This window comes from Podarcis filfolensis (assembly GCF_964270895.1).
Source record: "Podarcis filfolensis genome assembly, chromosome: 16".
NCBI lineage: Eukaryota > Metazoa > Chordata > Lepidosauria > Squamata > Lacertidae > Podarcis > Podarcis filfolensis.
Genome location: NC_139620.1, coordinates 23,362,932 through 23,384,556, shown reverse-complemented (window position 1 = coordinate 23,384,556; position 21,625 = coordinate 23,362,932). Strand labels below are relative to the sequence as shown.

General features: G+C 47.7%; 3 protein-coding genes across 22 annotated transcripts in view; 2 read left to right on the top strand and 1 right to left on the bottom strand.

Moving 5' to 3' along the window:
- Positions 1-3,214, top strand: part of EMID1 (EMI domain containing 1) — a 67,894-nt gene extending 64,680 nt beyond the window's left edge. For 3 of the 6 annotated variants that reach the window (XM_083590325.1, XM_083590327.1, XM_083590326.1), the window contains one exon: positions 1,891-3,214. In XM_083590325.1, the coding sequence (XP_083446451.1) occupies positions 1,891-2,030 (140 nt within the window). In that variant the 3' untranslated portion in view covers positions 2,031-3,214. Of the gene's footprint in view, positions 1-331; positions 423-1,890 lie in introns of all 6 variants that reach the window. The other 3 variants (XR_014542426.1, XM_083590323.1, XM_083590324.1) reach the window with 2 other exon arrangements.
- A 280-nt stretch (positions 3,215-3,494) lies between these two features.
- Positions 3,495-11,016, bottom strand: RHBDD3 (rhomboid domain containing 3). Of its 7 annotated transcripts, none has more exons than XM_083590363.1 (6): positions 10,494-11,016; positions 8,740-8,900; positions 7,747-8,139; positions 7,425-7,599; positions 5,281-5,563; positions 3,495-4,517 (listed from the first exon to the last, which is right to left on the bottom strand). In XM_083590363.1, the coding sequence occupies exons 2-6, from the start codon at positions 8,894-8,896 to the stop codon at positions 4,254-4,256; spliced, it is 1,272 nt and encodes a 423-aa protein (XP_083446489.1). In that variant the 5' UTR covers positions 8,897-8,900; positions 10,494-11,016; the 3' UTR covers positions 3,495-4,253. The 7 variants fall into 7 exon arrangements, with proteins under 7 accessions (XP_083446489.1, XP_083446492.1, XP_083446491.1 ...); XM_083590366.1 differs by having other exon boundaries at positions 5,246-5,563; positions 10,228-10,888; XM_083590365.1 differs by having other exon boundaries at positions 5,246-5,563; positions 10,494-10,717.
- Positions 11,017-14,484: 3,468 nt separating this feature from the next.
- Positions 14,485-21,625, top strand: part of EWSR1 (EWS RNA binding protein 1) — a 28,347-nt gene continuing 21,206 nt past the window's right edge. For 2 of the 9 annotated variants that reach the window (XM_083590107.1, XM_083590106.1), the window contains exons 1-3: positions 14,717-14,845; positions 20,529-20,565; positions 20,779-20,830. In XM_083590107.1, the coding sequence (XP_083446233.1) occupies positions 14,833-14,845; positions 20,529-20,565; positions 20,779-20,830 (102 nt within the window). In that variant the 5' untranslated portion in view covers positions 14,717-14,832. Of the gene's footprint in view, positions 14,846-20,528; positions 20,566-20,778; positions 20,831-21,625 lie in introns of all 9 variants that reach the window. The other 7 variants (XM_083590111.1, XM_083590110.1, XM_083590113.1 and 4 more) reach the window with 5 other exon arrangements.

The following is a 21,625-nucleotide window of genomic DNA, read 5'->3' as shown; positions in this document are numbered from 1 at the left end:
TTCTGCAATTTGATAATGAAGTTAACTACCAGCACACAGCTCCTTTTCTGCGTGAAACTTTGAGAAACAGAACCACCCCTCCTTTTTAAAAAGGCACAGGCTTTTACATGCCCCTGATCCCCATAAGTAAAGAGTGGAAAACCCTGTATCGTGTCTTGGGGAATTATCACCTTTATATCTTCTGAGCCCCCTGCCCAAATTCTCCACCCGCAGTCACACACCCCTCCAAAGATTCCCGATTCAGACCCCTTTCCCTCTCCCCTCCTCTCCACCCTTTCCCCATAACGAGGGTGAATGAATTTCCGCTCTGCTCTTCTCAATCTCCCATCAGGCCATTAGCTTACGAAGCTTCCTAGAGCAGCAGGCCCAGCTGAAGCTCTTGTCTAGGAGGGTCACCTTGCTGGAAGCTATCATCTGGCCAGGTAACAACAGAGGGGGGGGGCTCCCCCTCTCTCCCTCTCCCTTTTTCCCTAGCATGCTGCATTCACCAATGCAGAGAGCCCATGGCCAGGAGGAACCCCCCCCACACTTTGCTTGCAGACATGGGCTTTCTCTCCTTCCCCGTCATCCCGCCCCAAACTCTGCATGCCACTAGTCCACAATGTCCAGGTTTTTAATTCTCCCTCTCCATAGCCCTGCTGCAGTCAGAGCTGCTTTTATGTGGGATTTTGCCTTTCCTGACCCATAGCCACCGGGGTGGGGTGGAGGGAGACTTAAGGGGGATACATCTGGTGTTGGCTGGGGTGGGGAGGGACTGCTCCTCTTCCTCCCCACCCCTCCAAGCATGAGCTCAGAAGTTAAAAAAAATTGCTTGCCTTGCACCAAAAGTTAACGCCAGCTTGAGGGTGTATTGGATTTGTCAGACGGCTGGGTATCCAACAGCATGGAGCGGGCCTGCCTTTCCGACGGAAGTCTGTGCATGCTCAGTGGCAGTCTCCTCTCAAGCCAGCTTGCACCTTGTAGCTTAAGTCTGCCTGGAGGAGGTCGGCTCAGCGCTGATCCGCCTCTTCACCCACCTGTGAATGCACCAACCAATCCCAGAACGATGTTAGCAGGGAACCAGTGCAGAGGTTTGAGTAGGGGAGTCCGGTGGCTGACCGCAGCTAAGAGACGTGACTTTGCAGCATTCTGTTTGCAGCAGGAGCTCCAAATCAGGACATACGATGGGGACAGCTTCTCCCCTGCATCCTGTTCCCTGTCATTCAGATACATTGCCCATGCAGGTGAGGGTTCCACCTGCCTGCTGCAGCCAGGCGATGTTGCTAGATGCCCAGTTAGGCAGCTTTCCCCCACCCATGTGTCCTCTGATGTCACAACTCCCACCAGCACCAGCCAGCATGAATCAAAGGTGGCTGGGAGTTGTAGCACAACAATGTTTGGGGAACCCAAGGCTGGGATAGGCTCATTCTAAGGTGAGATTCCTTCTGCAGTTTCTCCACTTCAGATTCATTTGGAACAGGAGTTAGTTTAGTTTACACTAAGGAAATCAAGTCTTTTGCTCTTGGAAGACACTGGATCTTGCAGTCAACTTTGAATACAGGCATGGCGGGAGGGACTCCCAGAATCCCTAAGGAGCACCCACACCCTGTTTGTTCTACTTGAGCAGGGATAGGGAACCTGCAGGCTCTCCAGAAGTTGCTGCACAATAAATCCCTTCCTCCTTGACTGCTGGCCATGCATGGGACTCCAGCAACATCTGGGCAGCTGTGGGTTTTCCGCTTGAGCCACCTATATATTTTCCACACCTCTGGAACCATGAGGACCAGAAACTTGTTTTCTTTTTTAAAAAGATCACAAAATGACAGCCGAGGTTCTTGGGTTGCCAAATTTGGCAGTGGACGAAAAGGAGCTCAGCTCTGACTCTTGCTTGTCCTTCCTCTCCATTGACAGAACCAGAACCGGGATCCGGACTGGGCCTTTCCTCCACCAGCATGCCTGGCTACGACCGGGGGAAGCGCGACGAAAGCATGGCAGCTTACAAGATGATCTCCCACCACCTCTCTCAGAGGAGCGAGGAGGAGAGGAAATGAGGAGGGGGCCGTTGGCCTGCCCGTTGGCAGGTGCAGACAAAGAGCATCCTTTTCGGGGAGGGCACGAGAGGCCTCTTTTGGGGTGCCGCCCCCAAGACCCAGCCCTCTTCCTCCCACTTTGGACTGCCCCCCCCACGGAGAAGCAGTGGGGAGGTGTGTGTTGAGGAGGGCGCTTGCTTGCCGACAACCTGCTTCCGTATTTATTTCGCGCAAAGGGTTGTGTGTGTGTGTGTGTGTGTGTCTCTGTAACGGTTGCTGCGATGCACCCCACGCCTTCACCCCACGAACTGTTGCCACAAGTAAGCCGCCAAGCATTCTTTGCAGCCGCCTGATTGTCTCGTAGGGAAAGCCGTTTATCCCTTGGTGCTATTTAATGGGGATATTTCCCCCCCTGCACAGCACAACTGCACCCTCTCCTGTAACTTGCTGTTTTTCTGCTGCTTGGGATTTTGACCTGGAAATTTAACTAGTTTTTCTACTAAATTTCTCCCGATTCCTGAATCGCCCCTTTCCCCCCTTAGCCTGGCCCAGGCAAGGATAACCAAGGAGAGAAACTGGGCTTTTCTGAACTACTGTTTTTAACCGCAGTTGTGGCAGACGTCATGATATCTTTGCCGGGAAAACAAAAGTTCCCCACTCACTTCCTAAGAATGGGGAGCCCTGGTAGGGTCAGGTCAAAGGGATTCCTAGGGCTTCTCTTTCGCTCGGGATGCCCAGCAGTGTGTGTTTGTGGAGAGAGGACAAACATTTTCCCTTCACTGGTAGAAGTTGCCAGCGCTGAACTGTGCAGACGTTGTAGGAACCACATCGGTGGCTGTCCCAACAAAGGATTTGCATGCATAAGTCCTTTTTTGATTGGATCCCCGGGTACAATTTTAGCAGCCGGATCAGATCCGGCACGCAAGCCGTGTATCCCAAGTTGTCAAGTGGGCTGCGAAGGTGATTCAAAGCGAGGTTAGATGTTGGAACAGGTGGGGAGGTGCTGCTGGTGCTGCCATGAAGCCTCAAGCACCTGGGAGACGATCAGACTACTCTTAATGCAAAGTCTTGTGGGCAAAGCAGATCAGGGAGAGAGAAGGATGTGTGTATGTGTTTATCTATGTGTGTCTGCCTCCATATAATGTATGTACTCTCTGGGATTTGGGCTGATAACAGGGACCAGGTCAATAAAGCTTCACTGAACACGAGCCTCTGCCTGAATTGAAGGGAGTGTGGAGGGCCTTGCCTCAAACCTGAGTTAAGATGATGCTCTCTGTATGGATCCTTTGCTGCATTTTGTTAAATGTCCATCAGGCATCAGCTTGGCAAAGGTGACTTTTTGAAGTCCTCTCCTACTGCTTTAAGAGTCATGGCTCACCACCAGAAAATCTTAGCACCTGTAGCTTGTGAACAGCTCTGAAAGCTGTTAGGAACACCCAGGGCTCCCCCCCCCCAAAAAAACACACACGTTTAGCAGTAGTTTCATTTTGACTCAAGAAAATCACCATTTTATAGTTCAAATCGGGGAAAATAAATACAGTAAATGGACAAAATATAAAGATTCACAAAATGTTTAGGGGTATGCGTCCCCCCAGAAAAAAAGCACTGGGAACAATGCAGAATTCGCAGTCATCTGTTATTCCTTTGAACGTTTTAAGAGTACGTTAAACATACAGTGTAGACATGAGTCTGTTCTGCATGGGGTGAGAATGCCCTGCCCCCCCTTCAAAGTGGCTGTATGGGAAAGGCCCAGATTTGAGTTCTGGATGCTTTAGTTTAAACTCGGAACCCCGGAACTGAGATCCCTGCTACAACTCCCAGTTGAGTGGCAGAGCTCATAGGCACGGAGAGAGGTCCCTTTCTCACGAACGCCTAATGTGTGGCAGCCCAGATGGGTTGGGGGCGGCCTTTGCCCGTGTTCCCGCCACCTCCTGATACGTCTCGGGAGATGGTTTCCACAAACACCCATGGAACGCGTGGAAAAACGACTGCAATCAGGAGAAACCTCTGGTTTTGTTATTCCAAGAATCCGCAGGATGGGATGGAAGAAGCCACTGGGTCTCCTTTTGGAGGATTTCCCAAGTGACTTGCAGCCCTTGATGTATGTGCATTGTCTCCTACTTTTGCCCTTGTGATGCACCAGCCTGGCTGGGCTGTACGGCAGCCACCCCATAGCAGCAGGGATGGCCTTGGCTTCAATGGTGGGTCTCACTTTCCTTCCTTCCCAGTTGAGTCCACAGTGAATCACCGCTCAACTCCACCGGCCGTGGCTGGTTTTCTGCCAGGATGCTGGCACTGTTCGGGCTGGCTTGCCAACCTCTGTCCACTCGCTGGCTGGTGCCCGGAAGAGGCCACTAACGAGCAGAGCGGCTCTCTGCCGTCACCACGGCTTGGTCTCCGACGTGGCCTCCGATCAGCAGTGAGACGGCACCCTCCACGTGGCCTGTGGCTGCCAGCGCCACAACTGCCCGCTCGGTTGGGAAGCCCATTTTCTGGAGCTGCTGGAGCCTGAAAGGGCAGGGGGCGGAAAGTCAGATAGTTGTTTATTTCCTTGACATCTGATGGGAGGGTGTTCCACAGGGTGGGTGCCACTACTGAGAAGGCCCTCTGCCTGGTTCCCTGTAACTTCACTTCTTGCAGGGAGGGAACTGCCAGAAGGACCTCGGAGCTGGACCTCTGTGTCCAGGCTGAACGATGGGGGTGGAGACGCTCCTTCAGGTATACTGGGCCGGGACCGTTTAGGGCTTTAAAGGTCTCAGACCAACACTTTGAATTGTGCTCGGAAACGTACTGTTGCCTGCGTGGGGTTACCTGGGGCGAAAGGAGCTTTTAAGCTCTGCTTTGCTTGGGGGGCAAGGCCTGCTCAGGATGCCAGCTCTGGGATGCTCATGTGAAATCTCACGGAGCCATCCCAGATCCCAGAAAGTCTCGCGTGAGCATCTCTAGCCTCCTGGAGTTGCTGTGCTGAGCAGGCCTTGCCTTCCGAAGCAAGGCAGAGAGTTTCAAAGCTCTGTTTGCACCCTTGCAATTACCTGGTGCAAAATGTCTCCCCGACCCCACCCCTACTAGCCACAGGGGTCGCTCTCAGGGTTTGGGGACCTGCAATTTTCACAGGCACACAGAACTCTTGGAACCAAAGCCCCATGTGAGATGCGATTGCACTGTACCCACCTCTCTGATGCCCCACCAAACCCCATCAGGAAGGAAGCTTTAGCTTTCCCCCGGGAAACACTTACCGGAGAGAAGAAACCGAAGATTTGGAAAGTTTCACCTCTTCCTCCGCCATATCCTGCAGAGAAGCCTGGATCCCGGCTTGGAGCAGCTCTTCATCCATCAGGGATCCTTGGAGGGCCGAGAAAGGAGGACCTAAAGCCCCATGGTGGATGGGGAAGGGGGGCAGGGAACCAGCAGCAACTGACTGCCTGCATTCCTGCTCCAGCGCTGGAGTTTCTCCACTCCAGTAAGAGGCAGGTGGTGAAGACAGAAAGAGAGGCTGCGTAGGGAAATCTGCTGGAGGAAACGCTTGGGTTGGCGACTCCGGAGAACGAGGAATCCTGGGAGAGAGAAAAAGATAGGCAAGGCTGTGACCTTGAGCCAAAGAAGACTGAAGCTCAGTGGTGGAGCACTTGCCTGCAGAAGGTTCCCAATTCCCCACCCCCCAAATATTTACTTATTATATTTTCAGGTATACATTTCCCTACAATTAAAAATAGAACAATACAGCCAACGACTTCCCTTCTTCTCCTTCCATGGTTCCTTGTATTTCCAAAATTAACTGAGTACAGTCATACCTCGGGAGTCGAACGGAATCCGTTCTGGAAGTCTGTTCTGACTTCCAAAATGTTCGGAAACCAAAGTGTGGCTTCTGATTGGCTGCAGGAAACTCCTAAAGCCAACCGGAAGCCACGGAAGCCCCATCGGACGTTCGAGTTCCAAAGAACGTTCGCAAACCAGAACACTCAGTTCCGGGTTTGTGGCATTCAGGAGCCAAGGTACGACTGTATTATATTTCCTCCGTCTGGTTTCCCCCTTTCCATTATACGTTAATCCAAATTATACCGTTGAATTTACAATAATCCTGCTAGCGTTTTCATTTGCTTACAATGGTTTTTCTGCAAATGTTCTCCATTCCTCTTTATATACCCATTCTTCTTGTTCTCCTGCCCTGCTGGTTAGGCTTGCTAGCTCTGCGTATTCCATCATTTTTCAGCCGGCATTCTTCCCTCTTTGGAGCCTCTCCCACCTTCCATTTCTGAGCTAACAAAATTCGAGCTGCAGTCATTACGTACATAAATAGGTCTTTTCACCCCCTGGTTACCTCTGTCTGTATCATACCCAGAAGAAAAGCCTCTGGGCCTTTAGAGGGGGGATGTTCTTTTAAACATTTTTTTCATTTCATTACAAATCATTCCCCAATACAGTGCTACCTTGGAAGTCAAACGGAGTCCGTTCCAGAAGTCCATTCAACTTCCAAAACATTCAGAAACCAAGGTGCGGCTTCCGATTGGAAGCTCCTGCAGCCAATCAGAAGCTGCGTCGGACATTTGGGTTCCAAAGAACGTTTGCAAACCAGAACACTCACTTCCGGGTTTGCGGCGTTCGGGAGCCAAAATGTTCGACTCGCAAGGTGTTCAGGATCCAAGCTACGACTGTAATCTGAAGTTTCCCAGGTTTGATCCCCGGCGTCTCCAAAGAGGGCAGGGAATGTCCCCTGCCTGCAATCTGCTGCTCGTCTTCCTCACGGGGTCTCTGCCATGGGAGCCTATTCACCCAGTGCTTTTCCAGCTGCACTGGCTCCCGGTGGAGTACAGGGTCAGATTTAAGGTGCTGGTTTTGACCTTTAAAGCCCTTCACGGCCTAGGACCCTCGTACCTACGGGACCACCTCTCCTGGTATGCCCCACGGAGAACCTTAAGGTCCATAAATAGCAACACCCTAGTGGTCCCAGGCGCTAAGGAAGTTGATTAACCTCAACCAGAGCCAGGGCCTTTTCAACACTGGCTCCGGCCTGGTGGAACGCTCTGCCTCATGAGACCAGGGCCCTGCAGGATCTGATTTCTTTCCGCAGGGCCTGTAAGACAGAGTTGTTCTGCCTGGCCTTTGGCTTGGAGCCAATTTGATTCCCTTCCCCTCTTTCTTTTTCCTTTCTCCTCCTGTGATGAGGCTGCATTTTAACATTTTATTGTTTCAATATTTTAATGTTGTATTTTAATCTTGTTTTTAAGTTGTAATCATTCAACTTGTTTTTATTATTGCTTGTTAGCTGCCCTGAGCCCGGCCTTGGCTGGGGAGGGCGGGGTATAAATAAAAATTATTATTGTTGTTATTATTATTATTATTATTATTATTAAGTCCCAAACAAAAACCCCTTCACCCGCCCAGCCCTACAAAGGAAGCCTTGGGTTCTCAATTCACCTGTCCCTCCTGGTGGCTGGGTCGGCGGTGGGGAGGATTTCAGCAGGTTCTGCTGGGGGCCGGACGAAGTGGAAGAAAGAGTCTCTCCCTGGGAGGGTCTTAAAGATGATTCCACCATGCAGCTTTTCCAGGCGTCTCTCTGATAATTCCAGCGGGGAGAAGACCCCAGCCCAGACTGCAGCGTCAAGGAAAATGAGAGCCTAAGCAGACCCTGGTTGCTGGACCCACCTGGTCCAGTCTCCTGCTCTCACAAGGTCCAACAAGATGCACCATAAATCATCAGTTAATACGCCCCCCCAACCCACCTTTTTGGAAAGGATACAGGCCAGGCCCGTGAGCAGCCCACTCAGATGCAGGAGGAAAGGAGAGCTGGGGGAGAGAATCCAGCTCAGACCCAGCAGCAACACAGCCAGCAGAGGAGGGGAAGCCCACCTCCGGGACCCCCCCTGTTTCCGACGCCCTTGGGGGCACCCCAGCAAGGCCAGGTGCACGGGGGTGTAGCCCCCAACAGCAGAGCCGGCCTGAGCACCCTGCAGCCAGGCTAGGAGGAGGTAGAGGAGGGCCGAGGCGAAAGCGCCAAGTGCCGAAGAGTGGAGGTAGCACAGAGTGCCCTGGCGTCGCTCCTGATGCCAACTCAGCAGCGGAAAGAGGAGCAGGTTGAGGAAGAACAAGGGAGCCTCCGTGAGACACAGGCAGTAGGTCACGAGGCGATACGCTGCGAGGAGGAAACACGGGGTGGTTAACAACATGCCATTATTATTATTATTATTATTATTATTCATCCTATTGAAAATTTTCAGTTGGGAAATAAAGTGGAAAAAAGTCAAAACGAAGTCAAAAGGAGGGGGGGAGTGCTTGAAACTGTGGTAAAATACAATATATGGATAAAGAATTGTAGAGTTGGAAGGGACCCCAAGGTTCACCTATTTATTTATATATATAATTTTCGTTAAATTTTTCTGTTTTACAATTTAAAATACAATAGTACCTCTGGTTACAAACTTAATTAATTCCATTCTTAACCTGAAACCGTTCTTAACCTGAGGTACCACTTTAGCTAATGGGGCCTCCTGCCGCCGCGCGATTTCTGTTCTCATTCTGAGGTAAAGTTCTTAACCAGAGGTACTATTTCTGGGTTAGCAGAGTCTGTAACCTGAAGCGTCTGTAACCTGAGGTACCACTGTATCAATAAAAACCCACATGGGATTCCAGGGGGTGGGGGTGGAAGAGAGTGGTGTGCTGGACCCAAGGAGCCCAGAACGGTTAGGGAGGCAACATGCAACGCACCAGGGGGCAGGAGCCTCAGGTAGCTTACCTTGGAAAGGGCTGCTGAGCAGGAGGTTGGGCGATAACGCCAAGCTTTCGTCTACGCCCGTCAACCAGAATAAGCAGAGAAGCACCATGAGGGTGAAGGATGCAACTGGGGGGCGCCATAACCCCCATGGCCTGGTCCAAAAGCTCTTCATCAGCATGCCCCTAAGGGGAAGGAAAAGACAAGGGAGAAAGTGTCAGGGTTATATTAAAACCAGAAGGCGAGAAGCCATCCATTTGCTAAAGCTTTTAATCACTGGTTACTCAGAGGAGTGTACACCTAGTAAAGGCTCTGGGATTTGTGGGGCTTCCACATTTACAGCACTTTAAGAGTCAGGCCAGCAACCCCAAAGAATCCTGAGTTTACTCCTAACGGAGCTACAATTCTTACGCCCTTAACAAACTACAGTTCCCCAGATTATGCCTGATGTGCGGGGGGCGACGGGGGGAACTTCAGGTTTGTAGCTCCTAACTAATGGCTCCTGCTGACTGCCCAGACTAACCTGTCAGAATTACCCCAATTATGAATTTGGCCACAGGGCAACTGAGCTGTGGCAAGTTGCTCTGGCCTGATCCTGAGTCAGCCCTCACCAACCGAGCTCAGCGGCTGAGCATCTGCTTTGCATGCAGAAGTTCTCAGCTTCAATTCCCCCAGCAGCAACTCCAGATCGGGCTGGCAGCATTCTCTGCCTGAAACCCCGGAGAGCTGCTGCCAGTCAGTGTAGACAATACTGAGCTAGATGCTCAGTCCAAGGCTGCCTCCTCACATTTTTTGGACCACAACTGATTGATGGGAGCCGCCAAAACATCAGGAAGGCCCTGGATTGTCAAAGTGCACACCCAACTCTGCATTTGATTGGTTTGGATGCCTCACAATCCCACGATTAAAGGTCTTATAGGTGAGAGGATTGTCCCTCATCAACGCTGGAACACAGTTTTTCTTCCCATGTAGAGTGAAACCCCAGGGACGCGGGTGGCGCTGTGGGTTAAACCACAAAGCCTAGGACTTGCTGATCAGAAGGTCGGTGGTTCGAATCCCCGCGACGGGGGGAGCTCCCGTTGCTCAGTCCCAGGTCCTGTCCACCTAGCAGTTCGAAAGCACGTCAAAGTGCAAGTAGATAAATAGGTACCGCTCCGGCGGGAAGGTAAACGGCGTTTCCGTGCGCCGCTCTGGTTCACCAGAAGCAGCTTAGTCATGCTGGCCACATGACCCAGAAGCTGTACGCCGGCTCCCTCGGCCAATAAAGGAAGATGTGTGCCGCAACCCCAGAGTCGGTCACGACTGGACCTAATGGTCAGGGGTCCCTTTACCTTTTAGAGTGAAACCCAGCTGGTTCAGAAGAGCCCCCAAAAAACATGCACGATGCACAAGTCACTTATGGAACTCACTGCTGCAGGATGCAACTGGATGGCATTTTGAAAAAGCTGCAACTGGTTTTGAACACAAATGACATAACTTAAGAGGGGCATATGCAAAAGAGGATCCCTGCACCTTTCACGATTGCGCAGGAGAGAATTTCTGGGAGCAAAGCTTGCATGCCTGAGCTGATCCAAGACTTTTTACAAGATCCACCGGCCCCGCATCTCACGACGGGGATGAAGGCAGCCAGATCCTTCCTTCCTTCCTTTTTGATTTGCAGCCTCTCACCCTCAATCTCCGCTGTTTGCAGTTCTTTCCCACTGGGCAAGAACATTGCTTGGAGAAAACTGGGAAAGGCTCTCCCCCCCCGTCCCGCCCCCTATTCCTTTTTCTTTTACCAAGCGCAAGGCTGGCTGCGTGCATGGGGTTGCACCGGCCGGATGGGCAACTCGTCAGCCGGGAGAAAAGGACCAGCGCGCAGCCATTTTGGACATGGCAGTTTGGGATCTGTGAGGCCGGTCGGCGCTGATCCTCTACGACTTGCACATGCTTTTGCAACGAGACAAGGGAGCGTCGCTAAAGAGGAACCAGAAACGAAGGAGCTGGGGAGGGGCAAGATTAGAACTCAGATCCCATCTGCTTCTGCAAAGTCCTTAGTGGTGTTTTTTTTGTTTGAGGGTGGGGGGTAGGAATGAGTTTCAGTTCTCTGTTCTTTTTGCTGGTCTGTGCAGAGTTGGTTTACTCAGTCCCTCCTTTTCGGAACTGCTTACTCAGCAAGTGAGGCCGCCAACGTGGCTGGCTTTAAAAGAGTACAGTTTTACTACTAGCCACAATGGCTATGTTCTCTTGTTTCCACAGGCAGAGGAAGCAATGCCAGTCGCTGCAAACCGCAGCAGGGGAGAGTAGCTTTACCCTTGATTGCGGGTTTCCACTATTGAGAACAGGGTGCTGGACAGGGACTCTTATGTCTACTTAGAAGTAAGCACCTTTCGTTCTGTTGCTTTTTGCCCTGGAAATGGGTTAAGGAATTAAGCAACTAAACAGCGCAGTCACTCAGTTCTTAATCACCTGCTTGTTTCAATTTCTCAGCAATGGGCTTAAAAAAACAAAACAAAACACGCTTGCATCACTTTTCCAGACTCCAGGCTGCATTTGGATTGCAAGCCTCAAAGAGCAGATAATGGTGGGGTTGCGACTTTTTTGTTGTTGTTCCCAAAATGGAGCATGATGCCAGTGCAAAACCGATTTCCGTGTGGGGCGCTCCTGTTATGCGTCCTCTGACTGCCCTAGGCGCCCTGTGTTCTAAATTTGCTCACAGGATCATCAGCTTGTCGTGGTGAGATGGACTCACTGTTAAGACTGTGTTCATGGAAGACACTCTTACTCGGCTACCAAGTGATCACCAAGGAAGAAGAATACAGTGGTACCTCGGGTTACATACGCTTCAGGTTACATACGCTTCAGGTTACAGACTCTGCTAACCCAGAAATAGTGCTTCAGGTTAAGAACTTTGCTTCAGGATGAGAACAGAAATCGTGCTCCGGCGGCGCGGCAGCAGCAGGAGGCCCCATTAGCTAAAGTGGTGCTTCACGTTAAGAACAGTTTCAGGTTAAGTACGGACCTCCAGAACAAATTAAGTACTTAACCTGAGGTACCACTGTATATGTTTAAAGCATGTGGCTCCTCCCTCAAAGAATCCTGGGAACTGTAGTTCATTAAGGGTGCTGAGCATTGACAGGATGCCCTTAACAAACTACAGCTCCCAGGATTCTTTGGAGAAAGAAATATACTTTTAGTATAAGGCATGTACACAGCTTCTGTCTCCTAAGAGAAGACAAGACACCCTGAAAATTGTTGGGCTTTTTTTAAAAAAAAATTTAATGCGTCTATTCTGAATAGATCTAGCATGGGGTGGAAGCCAGTGAAAACAACTCCTTCCTGCGCACACACTAGAAGTCTGCATCTGTATTGGAAAAGTTTTTAGACGTCTTAATTGTTTTGTCAAATAAGAGTTCCCTTTCCAAACACATTCCAGAAAATGAAAGGCCAGTCCCAATAGGATAGTTGATAGCATAACACATAATCATCTATATTTTATTTTGGTGTTGTTGGTTTTTTTAAAAAAATGTCATAAAGAAATATGCTAGCATCACATTGGGGTCTCCAAAATGGAAGTTGTGGGGGATGTTTCGTTGTGAAAAACCTGTGTCCAAACTGTGTTGTACAGGACTGTATGTAGGCCCTGACTTCCTGGGAAATGACAATATTTTTAAAAAACTGTTCCCTTTCTAAGTGTACATAGAAGTACATAGAAAGAGGTGTGCAAGGAGGGGAACACTTTAAAAAGTCAGGAAATAAGGAGAGGAACAGGACAGAAGAAACTCGAGATGGAAGAACAGGGCAGCTTCGAGAGGTATTGGGAGGGAAGTGTTGCTGGATGACACCCACTGGGTGCCATCAGGGTTTCCAGGAGGTTAGAGACTCAGAACTCGGGTGCAGTGGAAGAGATAGCACAGGCTTCCAAAACTTTGGGAGCCAGTGGGCACATCTGGAATTTTGAGACAAAATGGCTGCCATGAGTTATGTGGCACAATTCAAAATGGCTGCCATGGGACCATGTCAGGGACCCAGCCACAACATGGGCAGACAGGCACAAGCTCCATTTTTAATTTCCATTGGGTGTTTACTGAGTTGCAGAGATTGTGGAGGAGCCGACCGGAGTTTCTCCACCATTGCCTTACCTACTAGACTGCATCCACATGCTGTGATTTGCCATCCCCACAAGAGCATCAAAAATGTGCACACATTTTTTCTGAAATGTACATTATTGATGTGCATTATTTTGAAATGGACATTACCAAATGAGAGCTACTTCCTGAAGCTGATAGCAATTTAGGCCCCCCTTCCTTTGAATAGACTGCTATGGAGGCCAAAGGCTATGATATATAACTAGATTCAGACACCAAAACTTCTAGATATTTAAGGTTTGTAGATACTGAAAGAGGTGTTGGATAATGTAACTAAATGCAGCTGCATCATGTCCATCTTTACTCAGAGTAAAGTGGCAGGCTGGTACAATCCGGGAGCTCCCAAACTGCGGTCCATGAGTTTCACCCACAGCATGTTTGTAAAAATATACCGTATATTTCTGTGTATAAGACACCCCCATGTATAAGACGTCCCCTATTTTTAGGGACTCCAATTTAAGAAAATAGGGGGGAGATTGCCCTGTGTATAAGACGACCCACAGTTTTTCACATCATTTTAAAGTAAAAAAACCTAGTCTTATACACCGAAAAGTACGGTTATTTAAAACTATGCAGGATCTAGCTCCAGTGTATTGCAATGCTTACAACAGGAAGAGAAATTGTTTAGGGGTCCGCCAACACCTCCAGCAATTTTCAAGTGGTCCATAGGAGGGAAAGGTGGAGAACTACTGATGTAATCCAGAGGGGAAACCAGTGGCCCTCCAGACAGATGTTGTTGTACTCCCAAGTTCATCACCCTTGACCACTGGCCATGCAGGCACGGTCCATTGGGAATTGTATTATTTATTGTATTCCTATCCCACCCAAGAAGGGACGTGGGTGGCGCTGTGGGTTAAACCACAGAGCCTAGGACTTGCTGATCAGAAGGTCAGCAGTTCGAATCCCCACGACAGAGTGAGCTCCCATTGCTCGGTCCCTGCTCCTGCCAACCTAGCAGTTCGAAAGCACATCACAGTGCAAGTAGATAAATAGGTACAGCTTCGGTGGGAAGGTAAACGGTGTTTCCTTGCGCTGCTCTGGTTCGCCAGAAGCGGCTTAGTCATGCTGGCCACATGACCCGGAAGCTGTACGCCAGCTCCCTCAGCCAATAAAGCTAGATGAGCGCCGCAACCCCAGAGTCGGCCACGACTGGACCTAATGGTCAGGGGTCCCTTTACCTTATCCCACCCAAGAGCTGGCACATATAGTTCCCCTCCTCTCAATGTTAACCTCACAACATCCCTGAGAGGTAGGTTAGGCTGAGAGGCAGTGATTGCCACGTTCAGCACTCAGTGATCTTCATGGCAGAGGGGAAATTGAGCCCTGGCCTCCCAGGGACTAGTTCACCTGGCATGTCAAACACGGTTGGTGGCTTGAGGGGTCAGTGACTGCCTCCCAGCCTAGCCTTCCTCGCAGGGTTGTTGTGAGGATAAAGTAGGGAGTGGGGTGGGGAACCCATGTTGAGCAAAGAAGATAATCGAAGGCATTTTCTCTACTTTCAAAGGGGCTTATTCGCCCCCCCCCCTTCGCCCCCAATCACCTTCTGGGCCAATCCTCCCAGAGAGCCCGCCCCCTTCCCTAATGTCACTCACACACACCCGCCCGACGTTTTTCAATCGCTCTGCCTCTTGGACAATGATCCCTAAAGCCACCCAGACGGAACCATCCGCTCAACAGGAGGGGGTTGCGAGCGTCCGACGCTATTCCACGCAAAGAGCCCCGATCGCTTCCCTCCTCCGCATGTTCCCCTAGCTCTCTTTTTGACTTCTTTGACTCCAACCTGAATTTAGGATAAATACAAAGAGGAGAAGAAGAAAAGAAGTGGCGCGTTGCCTCACCCCCCCCCCCCGCTTTAACATCGCACAGTGGTGCCGACCTGAGTGGAAAACCTCGCGCCTGCGCAGTGCGCGGCGGCAGAAAGACCGGGAGGACGTTAGTGAGGGAGGAGGAGGCGGCGGCGGAGGAGGAGGAAGAAAGAGAGAGAAAGAAAATGGCGTCGACGGGTGAGGATAGCCGGGCGAGGCCTACTCTTAACCGGGGGCGGCGGGAGAGACCTTGGGAGCGGGGAGGGAAGGAGAAAGGGGATCCCTCCGTGAGGGGGGGGAAATTAGAAGGGGGCTCGGGGCGGGAGGCCGGGGAGCCGCGGCCTTTTGTGGAAAGTTCTCATTCTCTGTGGGGGGGGGAGGGGAATGGTTGCCGGGCGGCCGTTAAGTGGGGGGAGGGGCGGCGGCGGCGGGAAGCGCGTGCGACTTCGTGATTGGATGGGGGGGTCAGTAGGAAGAGGGAGGGGCGGCCCCCCCCCCGCGCGCCTTCTTGGTAGCGCCAGGCCTCGTTTAACCTCATGGGAGGGAGGGAGGGAGAAAAAGAAGGTGTGGGGGTGGGAGGAAGTGGCTGCTGGTGTTGCCCCCGGTGCAAGCCTCAGTGCACGCTTCCTCTCCTCTTTTCCCCCTCAATTACAATTTTATTAAAAAACGAAATTATTTTGCAAATCGACGGGTTGCAAGAGCCCCCCCCCCCCGCGGGCGCCCGCCCCCCCGCTAAATAATTAACTTGATTCAATTTCTAAATTAACGAATGGAAAGAAGGGAGCCGCGTAAGGTAGGGAGGGCCTTGAGGGCAAACAGTTAATTTTATTTAGAAACTAATTACTCAGCTTCAAGACCCTTTCTTTCTGTCATCCCATTAAATTATAAATCGACAAATTCTCGTCTTTTATTTTACTCTGCTCTTCAGCCGAGGGGGAGAGAGAAGAGGGGTGTTGCACACCCCACGCCCCCCCCCCCCCAAGTGGCATGATGCTCCTGTCCTCTTTCACAAGAACAGTGATGACGTTGTTTACTGTAATAATTATAAATTAATGATGATTAAAATGTCTGGCGCACAGAGAGAATTGAAAAGAAAAGAATACAAGATATGCGGCATTATCACTAAACTGCTCTGATTATTATTATGAATTCCTTTTCACTGCTGCACCCTGCTTTTCAGATAATGGGGAAGGAGAGCAAAGTATTTATTGCAAACGTTTCTGCCCCTTGCCTTTTCACCACTCTTTGTTCTCAGTTTCTTTTTCCTATGTATGCTTCTGATGGTGGACTGCATTCCACAAATAAAATAACTTCATTAGTCTTAAGGTATCACAAGATTTGTGATGGGTGTTACACAGCAGATCCAACACAGCTGCCCTGCAAGAAATTGCTGTGTGTGGACTGCATGTGTTTCGTTAATGCATAAGGATGCATGCATGCATATACCCACCCACATGTGCATAAACGGGGCTGGGGAAGCTGGCCTATTTTCTCCAAAGATAGCATTTTGGGTATATTACAGACAGAATTAAGCACATTAAAATGCTGCCGACAGTTTTTATGTTTGGGGAATAATTCCATTGGATTTCCTTCTGAGGGAAGATGCATAAGATTTAGCCACATGGCCTGTGGATTCCAGGGGGAAAGTTGAACACATGCTTTTCGCCTCCAACTCCCAAAATGAAATCAATGGGACTCGTAAATCAAATCAGCTACCTATAAATAGTTTAAAGAATTGTATGTAGTCCTGGTCAAAATGTGTATTGTTATGCACACAAAACATAAATAATGCATTACAATGTATACATTTTTTGTCAGGGTGGTGTCGTTAAAAGCAGCTTACAGTAAAATCAACTGAGGGTGCGCTTTTCATTGCAGTCTGTACAGAAGTAGACTTCCATTCTGTTAGAATAAATTTTTTGCAACAAAACTGATCCAGAGAAGCAATGAAGTGCTTATACAGGTCTGTCTCTGAAAACCACAGGGACAAAAAAATGTCATGAGAGATTACCAACTGATTCTGGTGCAAAGACTGATCCAGGGAAGAAGAATTCCTTTCTTTTGATAGAACATTCAGCAACAGCCTGCAACTTAAACAAATTTATCTTGTGTGCTTTCAGCTTTAAAGTAAGCTGGTGGGGTTCCAGGAAAATGAGTTTAGCAATCCCACTAGGCATTGAATACAATGTGTTTTGACTATACGTTATTTTGGCTTTCGGCATGATCCGTGGATCATAACCCCAAAGTAAGTTGCAGGCTTACGGTATATGAAGAATTTGGCTTAGGGTAGTGAAATTTCTTTGGTGAAGCTCATTTTTCTTTTTTTGGTCTGTGTTGAATATTAAAATAAGGTGCAAGTAACATTTTAACATATTTAAGCTATGTTAAACCGCATAAAATACAAAAAAAAAACCAACAGGAGAGATGGAAAAAGATACGTGTTTACTGTTAGTTTGTCTTACTATGATTTTGTTATTGTCACATGTTTTGTCTATAAAGTAGATTGGGGATAAGTTATATCTGTGGGAGATACTGTGTACTCTGATGAAAGTACAGAAATATTTTTTTTTTGCTACAACAACAACAACAATAGCAGCACCAGAACAAGAAGAAAAAAAGAAAAGCAATCGCCAGTTTCTCATCTTAGTACAGTGGTACCTTGGTTTAAGAACAGCCCTGTTTACAAACGATTCGGTTTATGAACTCCGCAAAACCGGAAGTAGTGTCCCAGTTTGGGAACTTTACCTTGGTCTAAGAATGGAATCTGAACGGTGGAAGGGCACCGGCGGCGGGAGGCCTCATTAGGGAAAGTGCGCCTCGGTTTAAGAACGGATTTGGTTTAAGAATGGACTTCAGGAACGAATTAAGTTCGTAAACCAAGGTACCACTGTACTCATTCCCCCACTACATACAATCCAGAAAACCTCATTGCTGTTCCCTGCTCTAGTAGAATTTTGGGTTTTTTGTTTTAAAATGAACTTAAATGCCATTAATACTTTAAAACAAAACCTTACCTCCCATTGCTGCAGATGTAAAATATGCAAAACTTAAAAGGACTAGTTCAGACAAGGTGCTCTCTCTCTGGGTATGAGTGAGGAGAGCTAGAGGTCAAACAGGAGGATCCGAGGGGAGGGGGAGAGTATTGGAAGGAGACCTTGCAATACCACTGGGCCTTCCAATACTGCTGCTGTTTGTGCAGCCTCATTTGTACCCAAAGTGTGTTGAACTGGAAATACGGCACCCTTGGCTATCCAAATATTGGCCTACCTTATTTAACAGAGTTGATCAAGTCTGTTGCTATTTCATGGTCATCTAATATAATAATTATACGTTAACAAGTGCTGATTACTTTAGGGATCCTTTGGGAGGAATGGTGGGATGTAAATTTAAAAAATACATAGAGTAGTGTAGTGAAAGAGTAGACTTTTTGCTTTTTAAGCCTTGAATAGTTTTGTGCATTTGTATGTGCATATTCCAGGTGGCTTAGTGTTGTCCCATTTAGGGTCTGGCCATTAAAGACAGTTATAATTGGGAAATCAGCCGCTCAGTGGTGGAGCTTCATGCTCCGGGGGGGGAGGGGGGCGCCTGTGGGGGGGCGCCCAGTGCGGGGGGGGGCAGCCTTGATGGCACCCTGCTGAGATCACACAGTCGGGGGGGCGCTACCCCCACACTCTTCTTCCTCCGCCATTGCAGCCACTTAATCTTAAAAGTGGAACAACCTGGCAAGAGCTGGGACAATTAGTGTCTCATCCTAAGTATGTTTACTGCAAAGTCCTGAGTTCAGTGGGACTTTGCCTAATAATGATGCCCTATTACTCATACAACAGATCTATTGTTAGCACATTAGAAAATCACACACCATTCTTGACTAGGGTAGTTGGAAATTGTGCCTTCTGGCATGTGACTGCTGCATCAGTCATTTATGTAGTAATTGTAAAATTTGTGCCGTGATTGCAGCTGTGTAAATGCTTTTAGGAGATAGATCGCAGAATGGTAATTGTAATGGGTAAAGCACAGTGCAGATTGTATTTTAAACTTACTGGTGTGTATGGTGGTATTGGTGGTGCTTGATTTGGGGGTATGTCCACACAGAATCCCCAGTCTTCACTAGTTCAATAGTGCAATGATTTATTTAGTAAAGATGACTTACTGTGAAAACAAGCTTTTTAAATAGTGCAGTTTGGTGGAATAGGTAGCTTACATATCCATAGTGCCACTGAAATTGGATGTGTATCAAAAGCTTTTTCAATTTTGGCTGTATCTGAAGAAGTGTGCATGCACACGAAAGCTCATACCAAGAACTAACTTAGTTGGTCTTTAAGGTGCTACTGGAAGGAATTTTTTTTTTTTTTTGTTTCAATTTTTAAATAAGAGTACCACATGAAAACCAGCTGTTTTAACACGTTGAAATGTTCTTTTCATTCCTACTGGAAGCCATATTCTCTTAATTTGTGGCACAAACCGTGTACTCTTCTTGGTTCCTGAGGATAAGTGCTATGGGTTTATGAATGCCCTACGTGGCATTCTTAAGTAATGTTTGCTGTTCTGTTCCCTTGTGTAATGATGAAGAGTAGGCTTCAGTTTTATCAGATTATGCTATTTTGCATAATTTTTACAAATCATAGTTGTGACCACTTTGAAATCTCAGTCTGCTGGGAGTATGATTGGAATAGTAAGCTCCTGCCTGAAGGTCAGTAACTGCCCACAGAGTTCCTCATTTTCATGTGACAGAGTTACATCGTGGCTTTTAAAGTAGAACTCATTGTGCATAGCTGAATTGATGAACTCTTAAGTCAGTTATGGACAGGACAGAAGGTTGCAGCTTTTAGGTTTTCTTTATTTTGAATTTCATTCAAGTGTGATCATGCAATTCTCCCCCTTCCTAGATTTGAGAGCTATAAGTTATGTCACTAACGCTCTTCTGCAAATATTAGCTTTTAAAATGGTGTGTCACAATGTTTAATCATAATATTTGTGCAGTTTGAATTACAGGAGAGGGATTAAATGTTTGGATAGAGGAAAAACAGTTATAGACTTGAATTGTGTTAATTGATATGCAGTTAAATTAAAAGGTACTAAATGGATCTTATTATAGACCTTTCCTTTGTTGTTGAGTGAAGAGTTTTGCAAATTCTCTTACTTTCCTATAGTAATACAACTTTAGACTTTGTGCATGTTAGAAAGGCCAAAAGTGTTCATTTACTATATCAGTAGGAATACATAGCAAGATATAGTATGCTTTGCCTTGCTTCCTTTTTCAACACTGTGTATAGTAAAATTTGCTGCTTGTGTTGGAGAAAGATATTAGGACAAATTTCAGAAAAAGCTTAGTCAGTTTGAATAATCTCAATGTTGACAACCTGGCTTGGCAGCAAAATAAATAAATGAAAGTAGACTCTTTGCCTATTGGAGTTGAGAATATTAAGTGACGTTTGGCTGTAAATAAGCAAAGGCATTGTCTCTGGCTCCTCTCAAAAGGCTTTTACATTGAGTAGGACTAAGAAATTGTAACTTCCAAAATGGAATTTGAGGTCATAGATGATTTTGAGGTGGGGAAGGGTTAGGTTGAAAAAGCTGTAGAAGTGGTGCCAATCTTGGATTTTAATACACAACAGATTTCAGACTTCCATTGGGAAACCACACGGTAACAACAGCTACAGTACTTGTGTTTGTGTCTGCAATAGTGTTGCTTTTAATTGGCCCAGCTTCTCTTGGTGAAAGGGAATCACAACCTGATGCATCTCAGGGGAGTTTTTAATATGACAAACATAAGGGGGTGGGTGTATCCTTAGATTCTGAGCTTATGTTTAGAGGTGTTGAGTGATTCCTCTCCCACCCATCTCCTCTTATGCTTGATTTTATGTCTCCTTACCACCTGCAGATTATAGTACCTACAGCCAAGCAGCAGCCCAGCAGGGGTAAGTTAAGTTTCTTTGAAGATAAATATAGTCTATTCTTGAAAGAAGACTTGGTTTAGAATTCCTATAATGTATTTTATGTTTTAAGGACATTGCAGAGTTTTAATAACAAACTGTTTTAGTACTGCTGTTTTGAAGGTTATTCATGAAGGCATTGCCTTCATTAGTCATTGTATTCTCTAACTTCAGCTTTCTTTCTTTCCCTCCCTTCAGCTACACTGCATATGCTGCTCAGCCAGCTCAAGGATATGTGCAGACCACCCAGGTAATAAAGAACCAAGAAGCCACTTCCCCTCTAAATGCAAATGAAACCACAACCTTTTTGCAAAAGAAAAAGTTGCTAAATGGCATTGCATCTACTCCCATATTTTCTGTTGGGGCTTTTAAAACTAGCTGCTAGAAAGTATAATTCTATTGCTGCAAGTATTCATTCAGGGTGTGCACTCATTCAGTGAGTAGCCATAGCCTTGGGCGCAAGCAGTGGAAAGCTGGCTGTTCGCTGCTCTTGCTCCCCTGTTAATGCATTTTGCTCCTGCCTGCCTGTATACACAGCCCTTGGAAGACAAATCCAGCAAAGCCCTGTGGGAGGTGACAACCTATAAGGGCAGCCCCCATCGTGTTGAGCCATGGAAACAAAACACGGGGCTGCTGTGAGATGGCTGCCAGACCAGACTTAATTGCAACATGCTAGTTGCCATGCAAGATTAAAGTATTAAGGGACTTAGCACAGACATGAAATTTTAAAAGGGGCTCCTGAAAACAAGAGAGAATAATATAACCCTCTTTTTATGTAAAGGAACTGAGAAGCAGCAGTTGATGGCTTCAAGGCCTTTAATTTTGTTAACTTCTAGCTAGGTGCTAGAGGTGTCTCAATTAACTTTTGTTGTCCTTCAGCTAGCTCTTCCTATGTCATGTTGCTTGGGTGCTAGTCAGTACACAGCATGGATGACAAAACAGAGTGAATTAGACTCATGGGATGGCCAATAATACTAGCTGTTAACTGACAATTCTACTATACACCTGTCTCCACTTTCCCTGGCACCTTGTGGGTTTGTGAATC